The 13,825-nt window shown below is 40.0% G+C and overlaps 1 protein-coding gene across 1 annotated transcript in view; it reads left to right on the forward strand.

Annotated features, from left to right (window-relative positions):
• TBXAS1 (thromboxane A synthase 1) overlaps positions 1-13,825 on the forward strand; it is a 227,867-nt gene that overhangs the window by 127,847 nt on the left and 86,195 nt on the right. Inside the window, exons 6-8 of the mRNA XM_041486019.1 lie at positions 6,811-6,899; positions 9,277-9,425; positions 11,433-11,563. Coding sequence (XP_041341953.1) covers positions 6,811-6,899; positions 9,277-9,425; positions 11,433-11,563 — 369 coding nt within the window. The remainder of the gene's footprint in view (positions 1-6,810; positions 6,900-9,276; positions 9,426-11,432; positions 11,564-13,825) is intronic.

Consider the following 13,825-nt stretch of genomic DNA (forward strand, 5'->3'; position numbering starts at 1 on the left):
CCCTCCTTTTATTCTTTAATCCTTTCATATAATAAAATAAGTCACTGGAACAGAATGTCATTGCCAGATAAATACCTCTGACTGAAAATAAATGCCTCTGTGCTGACCTGCTGCTAATTTCCTATAAATGTATCAGCATTTGCTCAGCCATGGGAACCCATTACCCAGTAACAAAGTCCTGTTCCAGTGATACGATATCTCTTAATTAAATGTATATAAATGATTGACTGGCTAAAGTCTTCTTTCAAGGAGAACTACAAAAAAAAAAACCCACAACAACAACAAAAAAAAATCACCTCTTCATTTTTATGTTTTATTCTGAAAGGGAATCATGCCTCACGCTGGTGCCCAGTCCTGGGTTGTAAAATTTTCCACTGGGCAGACGCTTGTGTTGTTTTGACATGCCGCTGTCGAAATCCACAGTAACATCTAAATGTGTCTGGCTCTCCCGGCTCTGTAGACAGCGGTCGCCTAGCAACGCCGGCTGTCACCTCCTTATTATGGTAAATTCTAATTGGCCATGAGCCTGGCGGAGATGCTGATTAATCACGACTGACAATGCCATTGGTTATGCGCCCTGACATTTGCTCTGTCACCAACTCCATCACGAAATTTCAGCAAGGCAAGGGTGTTTAAATATGCAAGCGATTAGTTGCACGTGGCGTGGTGGGGAGAGGAGAGTTTTGCATTTTGCTGGCGGAAATTAATCTGCCTTACTGCGGGTCATCAGCTCTTTGCTCATGGACTAGCAAAAGATAACGCTGCACTCCCCTCAATTTGTGGAGACAACCTCTGCCGGCACCTGCCAGGCAGGCTTGGCTGAGGAGCACGGTGAGGGCAGGAGAGTGGAGGCTCAGGGATCCTGCTTTGGGGCTGGGCATGCATGGCTTTGCAGAGTCTGGCTGATCCAACTGGGCTGGGAGGAGAAGTCGTGGCACTCCCTTTGCACGGCTTCTTGGTGGAGGTGGACTGCAGGAATAATGGTAGGAGGTAAAATGGAGGTCTGGCCAGTGCCTGGTAGCTGTCTTGCATGCAAAGATTGAGATATTTATTTTTAGCCTGATAATCAGCTTTGCCCATGCTGCCTCTTCCAAGCTCTGTGGGAAGGCGTGTGACTGTACATGGGCTTAGGGTGACCTGGAAATTGTCACTTTCTCCTCCCATTCAACAGCAAGTGGGAAAAAGAGGAGTGGGACGGGTCCCTCTGAAAGGTTCAACTTTGCTTTTCTCCCCCACGCCTTCCCCCGAAGTCTGTCCATCCCAACACAGACAGACACTTGTAGTAAGCCTGTGTGAGATTAGGAACCTCTGTTGAACGGATGTGCTCCTCAGCCTTGCATTTCATTTTCTACTCAAATATGTTAGCAATACTAGGATTTGAGGTTAATGCAACTTAAGTCCTTGCCCATGTGCTTTTCCTGCTGTTGCTTAATTTAGAAGCCATACCAACACTTCACAAAGGAAATCAATGCTCATTAATTATGATCTCACTTTTTAACTCTCCCATATTTGGTGCTCTCTCAGAACCTCTACAGCAGCATGGAAACAAAAATACCATATTCTAGTATTGGCCATACTACAGAGTATCCAGCATTATCTGCATGACATCCTGTTTATAATAAACCCTTCCTCTCTGCTTTGAATTACAAACACAAATTTGGTACTAATTTATTGCATTAGAACCTAGATATGCTATTTTATACATATTTATAAATATTACTAGGACATTCCTTACTTCTCCTTCCAAGATATCAATTCCTTTGACAAAATCCCACACCGAAGTCTTCCACTCTGTTCACTCTGGATGACTGCCTTAGCTTTGTTCCTCTATGCATACTCCACAGTGACACTGGAGAGACTGCAGACCTCATGAGTGTCTTTGGAGAGCGGTTCCCCTTGAGTGCTGCAGCCCCTAGTGCCACTCCAAACATAGGCTTGTCTGTCTGGATGCTCTAAAAGAATTAGGAGCTGTTAGCCTGTGACAGAGCAAGAAATGTTAACAACTCCTTGTGCTCCCTGTAACAATCACTTCAGATGAAAGATGCACCACGGGACAGAGAGTTCAGAGACACAGGTTCCTGGTATCTCTGTTTCAGAAACTCAAGAAAGGACAGTTTCAGGGCTAGCACGAATGACAAGTGAGAAGCCACTTTGGCCTGGCTGCTGGAGGACAAGGCTCAAGACAGAGCTAATGTGTTTTGCTGAGATTCAACCTGCAGTGCTCCGCAGAGGCACCTAGGGCTGCGGGGAGAGGCGAGCTTTGCCCTTGTCACATCAAGGAAGCAGTGTAATGTCACTGAGAAGTTCACTGAGCTTGAGGAATTTCCCCATAGTGTGGCAAATATTTCCAACAGCCAGCCAGCAAATGATGAAGAGATGATTCCAGAATTTTTGAATTTTTCCAAGTTACAGGAAATGAACTGAAACTAGAGGTTATAGAGTTGTTGGGTAGCCAATATAGTGATTTCTGTGTGTCTGCAGAGAGTTGTTTTACTAACATTTTCCAGGAGTTTCTGACATCTTCTCCAGCTTTCTCTTTTCTCAATTTGTCTTTAAAAGCTGTGCACTGTTTCACTGTTGCTTTTATGGATTTCTATGTCTTGGGCGTTCTCCCTTTTTAATTCTCTTTTTCTATCAAGCATGTAAGGATTACCAAAGGAGTCCACTCCAGCTGAAGGAAGATTTGGCTGGATAGCATTGAACACAAATACTATAGTGGTGGTGAATAAAGCAATAGACTTACAAGCTTGATCCTGCAGTAAGACTGGGGAGCATCCCATGTGAGATGCCACTGGATTTGGTAGCAGATCTAATAATAAGCTCTTTCCAGTAAGACCCCTGAATGAACCACATAGTGCCATTGCTGTGGGAGCACTAAGAATGAGAAATGAGAGACAGGAGGCAGGAAACCCAAGAAATGTCACTTCCAGCTCTGCCGCTGACTGCCTGTGGGTGATCTGACAGGAGCTACTTAAATTCTCTGCACATGAAACAACTTCTGTCTGTTAAGTGGGAACAGCACCAATCACTGAAAGTTGATCCAAGATCTAATTCATGAGGAATTGGTGAATTATAATACCTAGAGGCTCTAAGTAATAGTAACATTTCCCAGTGTTCCTGTCATGCTCTACTCAACTGTTATGTATTGAAACAAGCTGACATGTTAGTGATCTTGCTGTACCAACCTTGATTCCCTATTTAGTATTTCTTATTTTGTTCCTCTTCTTTTTACTGTGGTGCCTATGATGATCCTGCAGTTTTGGACCCCTTGTCAGACTTGATAAATAGCTTTACTCTCTTTTACAGCCAACACCAGCAGAAAACCTATTGATTTTTATTTATTCTGATGGTGCTGCAGTAGTCTTGTCATCTCCTATCAGTATGCCAGGGATCCTTTCCTCCATTAACAAACCATTTAAACAAAACAGAACACAAAAATTAAAGAAGAGAGCACAGCTTAATTTAGCATTGTCCTAAATAACCTGTGGAGTTTGTGTTGAAGCATTTCTTTCAAACAAAGGGAGACATAAAGCAGATCTTGTAATAACATGGCAGAACAGTGCAGAAAAATCCTCTAGTGTCACTCTCAGGTGTGTAGATCTTTCATGTCCCACTAGGACGTAAGATCTGACAGTCCAACCATTAAGACTTCCTTGATTTGCTTTTAGTCTGTGCACATTGGTCAAAGGCATTTTGGGAGTGTCTCTGGAAATTGCTGTTGTTGCTGGACTAAACAACACAAAAGGCAAAGCAAATCACTGATGTAAAAACTGGTACATGAAATGTGCATAAACTTGAGCCACAGGCCAGTATCTTGTTGAGCTGCTCATTTTGGTAAGTTGTGCCCAGGAATAGCACAGCTGCACTCTCAAGTGATGGAAACAAATCCTCTCACAAAACATCTTTCTGACACTCTGCTCTTTTTCTGGTTTTATTCAGGGACTTGAAATCTGGAAGAGAAGCAATTCTTCTGTTAGGGATGTATTCTTTCTCCTTCTCCCTCCTTTCTATTTCATAACATTTGTGGGACAAGAGGCCCAACACGATTTCTGCTTGCTGTCTGTGAACAGTAAAGTCTCCACTGTGTTTGCCTACAGTGAATATGATCCAGCCTTCTAGTTTTTAGTTTGGATACTAATAATAAGGGGAATAATAATACTGATGAATACTGAGGGCCACATCTAACTAGAGGAATGTGACTCCGATGCCTTTGAATAGTGCAAAGATCCACATGCACTGTGCATATGCAGAATCAGAAGCTAATTGTTGTTATGTGCCAAATAGCATATTGGCAGGATTTATACAGCAAAGCCCCTGGCATCATGAAAACCCTAACCCCAAATGCTCTTCTTTGGCAGAAAGAAAGAAATTTGGACTCTGGGCTACTCTTGCTATTAGATAACTGTCAGATCAAATATTTACAGGGACCATATTGTTTAGATTTTTCTTCATCCTGTTACTCTCAGCCAATCTGAACACAAAGCAGCTGGGGTTTATTTACCCACCAAGAACTGAATCTCAGGCAGGTTATGCAGGTTTTGTGTTCTGACTGGCAAATCAGAATGTATGGGAAGTAACTGATACCCAAGGCAGTGTAGATCAACATGTCAAGTTTCTATGTTTGGTATAGTTCACCTCCCCTGACACTACTTTATTTTGTTTGACAATTAGACAAAGATTTTGAGGTGTTACGAGACTTGAGGATGTTTCAGTCTGTGGTCTTTGTAGTTTGCAATCTTGCACTAATTTATGTCCCCCATGGGAATAAAAAACCCAAACCCAACCTAGGATTCCAGAGTAGATATCCCCTGTAGCTTTCATATACAAATAATTGTCTCATTGACATGAATCTGTTATTATCATGCTAACAGTAAATCAAATCCATGTGACCCCCTCCATGCTTTCCTGATTAGATTTACTCATAAAAATACCTCATGGCTAGGAAAAAATTGCAACAGTATTTCTAAAGGCTGGTGGAATGTGCAAAGTGCAGAGCTGCTGTGGGATGCCCTGGCCAGACATACGTGCCCCTGATGTCTCTGCCAGCTGTTGAAAAGTGATAGCAACCAGCTGGCTGGTTACAGATCTGGTGATGTGATGAAGAATAAGAGAGAAAATAAGGCAATAAAAGAAAAATCTGAAATGATCACCATCTGTCTCAGAAATATCATACCTGTTATAAAATTTATTTTCATTTTGTTCTCCTTGGCTGGTTCAGTTCACTGAGGGGGCCTAGACCCAGAGATTATGAAGTATTTCACCTTGGTTCAATCTGTTGAACAGAGATGTATTAATTTGGTTGAAGCTTCTTTTGAGAAGAAGCTTGCTGCAGGGGACCTTCTTTGGAAAGCCAAAAGGTGAAGAAGGCTGCCACATAACTGCAGTGTGCACCTCCCAAAAGTGTAACAGCTACTTTTACCAAACACTAATCTGGTACCAGAGTTGTCTTGTGAGACTGTGGCAAAGCCCAAATCGACATTGCTTTGCAATGTAATTTCTCTCATATAGGCATGGGACCTCGAGAGCAGCTAGACACATTCTTGAGTCAGACTTGTGCCTCTGGAAAACATATTGGATGCTCCCGCGCTGGCCTTTTGACTGCGTGTAGTCTTGCCCATGTGTTAAGATGGCAGAGTGCCTGTGCACAAAGTGTTATGCCAGTTTCACAGAGGTAGAAGTGCCAAGCAAAATGGACTTGGCTGGGCAGGCTGCATAGCTCTCAGAGTGTGCTGCGAGGCTGCAGTAAGTCTTTTTTGGTAACAAGAATGTCTGAGGAGTGGGATAAGTCTGTTCTCATGTTTGTTGACATCCGTATGCTGAAGGAGGTAGTTCAGGAAGGAAAGACAAGTTTCTGTGTGTACATTACTGATGCTTGTACACATAGTTGTTGAGGCAAGACTGATATTAAGTTGTAGGCTGCTGTTGGTAGTCTATATGGGAAAGAGCTGTAGGATATAATTCCTTTTGGTTCATGGCTGGATTGCTGCTACCCCCTTCCTCTGTCCCCCCATTTGGTGTAATCAGGGAAGTGTCTGATTCCTCATATGTAGGAAGCTAAAGAGACAAAGTGAGACTTTAATGAGGCCTTGATGTTTGCCTGTGCTATGGTTTCCACGAAGCTCTAAGGAAGAGACTACTGCACTGCTAGCTACAGCCAAGCTGTGGTTAAGTCTACCTGACCAGCATGTGTCAGTGACTGGAAAGAACCCTTGGATGAGAAAATTCACACAAATGTCCATTTAATGGCATCACCACTTGAGAAAAGCCTTTCCTCGTGTACCAATTGCAGTATGCCCTCAGCAGCTTGTAGTGGTATCCAGGCTCATTTTCTAGTTACAGGTTAAGTCCCTCAAACTGAGAGATGGCAGGATAGAACTGATGCCAATGCCTTTACAGGACTTTGGAAAGCATTATTCCTTCTGCCCTGGAGCATATGTAACCTAAATGTGATGCAGTGCAAGTAAAGAGCATGATAAATCATTGTTTGGGATGATTAAACAACGAGGGGGACATTTTTGCCTGATAGCTCTCTGTGTATGTAGCCACAGTGGGGCAAGGACCACTGGTCAGGTAGGTGACACAGCCTCTTTCATTTAGGCCCAGAGCTGGAGAAGGGCATCCCTGTCATGTGTAGGTTTATTTTGAGCAGAAAGTGCCAACATTTCGTCTTAACTATGCCTAACAACACCTGCAGAGGAACCTGAGAGCTTGATCCCATTTATCAGATAAAAATAATTAAAACTAAATTTTTTAAATGTTTTTTTCTTAACAGTGTAATGCTTTTTCACAATTCAATATGTTCCTTTCCAGATGACACCACTGATAAACCAGACCTGTGACATCCTGCTGTGTAACTTGAAAGTCTACGCAGATTCCGGCAAAGCTTTTGATATCCAGAGGTATGTTCAACATGCCAAAAATTAGTAGCAGGTTATTTAAAAAAAGGAAAAAAAAGTCAATAGCAGCAGTTATTCTAAATTCACACTTACTGTAGAAAAGATTTTTTTTTTCCTCCCTCACTTTAAAAAATGGAGATCATAGTTTAATGGAGGGTGTGTCTGATAAAAGCCTTTTCTTCCTGGGACAGTCATTGCATACTTGAAAAGTAATTTTGGTAAAGCATCTAATGTATTTCTAGCAGTTATTTAATGAAGTTTTAACAGCTGGAAGGACAAAGGAAGGCTGCATCAGTCCCTGTCCAGTCTGTTCTCTGCAGGCTGCCAATAATGTACAAACATAAGAATTGGTCTAGTGTCAAATATATCTAACCACCCTTTGGGGAAGAAACAGGATCAGGACTCCAGATGAAAATGCACCATTGATTTATCAAATGACATTTTAATATTTTCCATATTGTACTTTCTCTCATTTGTTATGCATTTAATATCCTATTATTTTTTCTGTTGCTCTTTCATCAGAGGTCTTCACTGAACTGTTCACAACACTGTCTAGTCCCTTCTCTGAGCAGATGCATTTTCTCTACGATCTGGAGTAGTAGTTCAAATGCATCCTTTCTAACAGGCACTATTTTTGCTTCATTTTGCTTACACTTCATTTGCTGGGTTGGTCAGTGCCCTCTGAAGTTCTTCATGATTTTCCCAAACTGAAGCAGCACAAATAATATTGTTTCATCAGAAGAAATGGATATTTAGCCACAATTTATTAATCTTTTTTCAAGTACATGTGCACATGCAAGTGTGTGTGTGTGTGTATGCACGGAGATCTCTCTAATAAACAGGTGAAGAGATGCTATGAAACCTTAAGATGCCTAGTGATGTGATGAAAATTGACCTTTTCAGTCCTTCCAGTCTTTTCCATTTTTCCATTTGTCCTTTGTCTTTGAGTGGTGTTTTAGCTATTGATCCATTATAGGGTTTCACCTCTCAAGAGACACTTTGGAAAAGACCCTTTGAAAGTATAAATGAATGATGTTGACTGTCTCGGAACATGATATTTCCAGTTGTTTTAGCATACTACCGTTTCAGCAGGTTTGACGTATTTATAAATGTGATTCTCATTCCACTGCAGTTTTACAGAATTGCCTTGGGAGCTGTTTTTTCAGATTAAAAGACCTATCTGTAACCTCCTATGACCTTAGTTGTCTTTAGCTGTTTTGTGTTTTGCCAACAACTCAAAATTTAGTTTTTAAGGTTGTTTTTTTTTTTCAGTACCTTGGAGAGGTAGATGATTGAATCCTTCTGAAATTATTGTTTTATAGCAATGCACCCCCCCTTTAACATTTTAACTTTCTAATGATGCTTTTTATTTGTGTGTGTGTGTAAGAGTTGAAGTCCAAAAGAAGTGAGTTTTGCATTATTGTCATTGTCTTTCAAATCTTCTCTGGTATGATCAGAATGACAGGTCACAAAGATTGTCATTTAGAAATACTGATTCACATAATATACGCAGGTTATAATGGGCCTGGCTCCTGTTCTTCCCTTCATACACGCTCACTCAGATTGAAACACCAGAGATTGAAATTAGCCTTTCGTAAGGATCATGGAAGTATAGACATTGCTTACTTCACCACAGATCAGAAGAATCAAATTCCAAGGATATTTCACATTCTCAGTCCACCCATCTTAAAACTTCATAGAGCTGCTAAAGCCTACTAGGAAAGTAAAGATGGTAAGACAACTGGATAGATGGTGAGATATTCAGGGAGCCATTTAGTAAGTGCTGATGTTTCTAGATCGTGGTCCACAGATCATTTGGCGTTCTCAAAGCACTGGCGGCTCCTCTGCAGAGATACAGATTTCACATGGTGTCAGTTTCTCTTGGTTTTGTCCACTGAGTTACATTACAAAGGAGGTATGAAGAAGAAGAAGGAAATCCTTAAGGACCTTAATTTTATCTAAGAACCTCTTGTCTCTGAGAGTTTAGACTGGACTGGAAATAGGTGTGGTTTTTGCAGTTAAAAATGAGAAAGGAATGATCGCATTTATTAGGGTGCATACTAAGAAAATGTTTATGCATCTCTGATGTGTTACATTTGATTTATAGGTCATAACAAATTAAGTTATTTTTAATAAAATTTTAGTGGAATTACTGAGCTGTATGAAAATATGTTCACTTTGTAGGTGTGGAAAAAGTGATCATTACCAGGCATCACCATTTGTCAGAACGATGGAAACATCTCTTGTTGGCAAAGCTCAAATCTAAAAGCAAAAGGAAACACAGTGGCAAAAATTAATGCTGTGTGATGTTCATAGGAGGAGGATATTAATGAGTATTTGATTTGTAGATAATAATTTGTCATTCTTCAACTAAATGCAGGTGTTACAACTGCTTTACCTTGGATGTCGTTGGTAGCGTAGCTTTTGGTACTGAGGTGGATTCTCAGAAGAATCCTGATGACCCCTTTGTTAAGAATTGCAGAACATTCTTTGAAATGTCTTTGTTTAAGCCTCTTCTCATTCTAATCCGTGAGTATATTCTACATTTGTCTACTTTCTTGTGGTAATTTCAAAAAAGTCATTCTCAAATTGCAAAATTGCTTCATGCTGAAGCCAGAGTAGGAAGTATTATAGCTGACAGTATTTCAGAGGGATTCAGAATGCAACCCACAGGCCACTTCTACCCTTGAGATTTCCACCATATGCTCTACAGGTCTTGTCACTATTAATGAAACTTACTCCAGAAATGGAGAGTCCAGGAACACTCCTGGTTCATCTGACAGGAAAGCTTCTGGGTCCTGAGTTTCTATACTTGTTTTCCTGAGTTTCTATACTTGTTTTCATATGCTTCTCACTAAAACAGAGTAATTGCCCTTTGGGACTTAAGTGTAAAATTTTTGTGCACTTGATTTGCTTAGTAGAGATCGAAATCTCACCCATTAACAACCCAGTGAAGAAAAGAGGTGGAAGTGTATAAACAGATTGTGTAAGTACTCCCAAGTCTTTTTTGAACACTGTACACAGCCTGGTTTGATGGCTCTGAAGGATAAAGATCACTAGTGTCCTGAAGAGAATGCATTTATTTTAGATTAATAGTTAGGCAATGCAAAAGTGGGGTATAAAACCATGTAGTTCTAGGGCATGAAAGCTTAGGCTTCATGGTGGTGATGATCTTGATAATTCAAGAGCAGTAAGAATCACAGCTGAGTAAGCCACAGCATAATCAAGGTTTTTGGGGTTTTATGATCTTGTTATCTAGACCTGCACACAGTAATATCAGGTGGCACAGTGGCAAAGTTTCCTGTGCCCATCTGATCCTGCTGGCATTACAGATTGCAGCTGTACTCACAACACATCAACTGTTTCCTTCTGGAGTCGTGTATCCAAATTACCCTGGGGCTAACGTTTAGCCTGATTGCAAAATGTGATTTGTAACCAATTTCTTAAGGAACAGAAAGGTGCCCCTATACATCTAAGAACAGTGCGCCTTTCATTAAAGAAAAGTATCTGTAGTGTTTCGAGTGGAATTCCTTGATTCATCTCCTTCTGCTCATTCATTAATGTGGTGAGAATTTCCACAATGCAGTTGCCCTGTTGGCAGGACAGGATTTTTCCAATTATTGATTTGTTAGTCTTAAGTTGTTCATAAGTTAATGAGGTGTTTATTAGAATATAAGACTTTACTCAGTTTTTTAGGTTGTGACGATAAAAGTATGGACTGGAGAGCATCCTTTTGATAATATCCCACTTCCTGAGTCTGTGGCCTGTTTAGAGAAGCAAAATAAATAGAATCGCACAGTAGTCTGTGTTGGAAGACACCTTAAAAAGTCATCTAATCCAATCCCCTGCAATGAGCAGGGATGTCTTCAAGCAGGTCAGTTTGCTCAGAACCCCCTCCATCCTGACCTTGAATGTTCCCAGGGATGGGGCATCCACCACCTCTCTGGGCAACCTGTGCCCCTGTTTTACAAGCTTCATTGTAAAGCACTTCTTCTTATATCTAATCTGAATTTGCTCTCTTTTAGTTTAAACCTCAGTCTTTGTCCTGTTGCAAGAGGCCCTGCTAAAGAGCCCCATCCTTCATGTCGGTCCCTGCTGCTGGAGAGCTGTAAACAGGAATGAAAAATACCCAATTTCACGTGTTTGTGCCATAAGCTGCTAGGCCAGTTCAAGATCCCCCACTTTCCCTATGTATTGGGAAATTGTCTGGGCAGGTAGGGGAATAATGCTCCCCTTTGTTGTGGTGGCTTTGCAACACCAAAAATCTGGACCAAAGTCCTGAGGCATTGTGGAAACAAGCTTGGAAGGCGTCTGTCTGGAAAGGGAGTCCTGGCCAGCAGGACATCTCCAAAAGGGAATCCTCTTTTTCTTCCATCCTCACAGGCTGCTAAAGGGAGAGGAAGAGAGGAAAAATCAGTTTTCATAAAAGGAACACATCCCGCTTGATAAGTTTTATAATATTAAGGAAGAGTAAGTGGGACTATTACATATGCTCACAGTCTGATTCAATGTTTTCTTATTTAAAATCTCTTACAGTTTCTTTCCCATTCATAATGATCCCATTGCTACGCATTTTTCCCAACAAGAAACAAAAGGAACTTAATGAATTCTTTATCCAAACCGTAAAAAATGCAATTGTCTACAGACACCAGCAAGATGCAGCTCAGGTAAGGCTATTTCGGTGATAAATGTATGGATAAGCAAATGTTTGCAGGAAAAACTGGAAGTGGCATTAAGCCTCTGTTTGAAAAACAGACTCAATCTCTCTGAATATTCAAAGTGTTTTAGTGAAGATTTGATTAATTTTTGGCTTTATGTACCATCAGGCAGAATTGTTAACACATTCCAATATTGCTTCTCATAGTATTTCTCTTCAAGCAAGGATGCAGAAAAGTTGCATCTGGGATGACTTCTCAGCCCAGTTTCTAGATCCAGAAGGAAGCCTGTGGAATTTTTTCTTGTCCTAACATCATGTGTCATGTCTACACTACTTTTCCTCAAAGACCAGAGGGGAAAAAAAAGCCCCCACTGAGTGTTTCAACCCAGTCTCTCCCTAAGAACTGAAGCAGGTTTCACAGAGCCCTGTGCCAGTTCCAGCTGCTTTGGGACATGGGAAGAATCTGAATGTCTGGTTAGAGCAGTCATTTGAGCTGAGATGGCTAAACAGGGAGGCAGTAAATACCGCCTGAAGTGTGTAAACAAATGGCTGCCCATTGTTAGCAAATCATTTGTTACCTCTTTTTTTGGACATAAGGCACTCTGAGGTTTTTTGTGTTTGTTTTTAGTCACTCTTGTTTCACGAAGTATGTGAAGGCACATACACTTAATGAAAGTCTATTTTTGATATATGAAGCATTTGGAATGTAGACCTGTGCTTTGGTTCTATGATACAAAAGTTTGTTTTGGACAAAAGAAGAACAAGCATGAAAGGAAATGAAATCCCAAGATTTCTTTTAATTTCATTTATTTTTCCTTGATTTTCCTTTTTTTCCATTAAATTTCATTTCATTTCATTCCTTGACTTGTCATTTCATTCCTTTCATGAAATGAAATCCCAAGATTTCATTCAATTTAATTTTGTTACATTTCATATAATTTCATTTTTTTAATTTCAGTTTTTTCATTTCATTTCATTCTTTGATTTGGCATGTCATTTCCTTTCACGAAATGAAAGCTCATTTTGTGAAAGGAAAGGAAATCTCAAGATTTCATCTCATTCCATTTTGGTATGTTTCCTTTAATTTCTTTAAATTTAACTTCATTTCAATTAATTCCATTGAATTTCATTTCATTTCATTCCTTGACTTTTCATTTCATTTTCATTCATGATATGAAATCCCAAGATTTCATTTAATTTCTTTGTTTAATTTAATTTATTTTCCTTTTTTAGTTTGTTTTTTATAAAATTTCCTTTCCCTTTATCCCATGTTTTGTTTAATTTAATTTTATTATTTGATTTTTCATTTTATTTCATGAAATGAATTTTCATTTCATGAAAGGATATGAAATCTCAAGATTTCATTTCTTTAGGTTTCCTTTCATTTCTTTTCATATTTTTTCATTTAATTTTTTTGCATTCCACTTAATTTCCTTTTATTGCCTGAAGTTTCATTTCATTTCTCTTAATGAAATGAATATGGATGTGTAGTGAGAAACAAAGAATATCAGTGAAAATTCCATTTTTAAGGTAACTGAAACAAATTTTTGCATAACAATTGGCATGAAACCGCATCCACATGAAGGAAGCTGTTAATATTGAGGTGTGAGAGATGCTTCTTGCCTCTCTGAGATGAAGTCTAATGCTGATGGAGTAACAGCACAGGTGAGAATGGATCCTCCCAACTTATTCTCACAGCTTCACCCCACAGGATAAAATGGATTTTGGTTTACCCTACATTACTTACAGGACACATTTAAAAAATGAAATTTATATTCAAATATATTGCTGCTCCTTGACTTTTTCTGCAGTCATGTCTCACTTCTACATTTGTTGCAGTTTATCACTACATGCTGCTTGCTGCTCCTTCAGCCCACCTTCATCAGTCTTTGTTTTTCTTTTCATCCGAAGGATGGTAAGCACCACTGACTGGCCACAAGCAACTGGTGATTCATAAACATGGTTCCTGGCCCAGGCTGAGTGCTGCAGGAACATCTTCTGGCAGTGGTGATGTGAATAAGCTGCTTGCAGGCACCTCATTTCCACTGCATAGGTCCAGTGTGAACTTTTGATGGCCTACAGGTGTGGCTGTAGGTGTGGACAGTTTTTAAATCAAAGACTCATGCCAACAGGGTCTGCATGGAAAGTCTGTTCTGTGTATGAATTATGAAAGGATAAAAGGGACCATGAAACAACCTGATGTGGATTAAAAGTGGTAGCTGTATTAACTGTTATTAATGAAATGCAGTGTGTTTCTGTGGCCACAGCACAG

This window comes from Pyrgilauda ruficollis, unplaced genomic scaffold (assembly GCF_017590135.1).
Source record: "Pyrgilauda ruficollis isolate IOZ18807 unplaced genomic scaffold, ASM1759013v1 scaffold73, whole genome shotgun sequence".
NCBI lineage: Eukaryota > Metazoa > Chordata > Aves > Passeriformes > Passeridae > Pyrgilauda > Pyrgilauda ruficollis.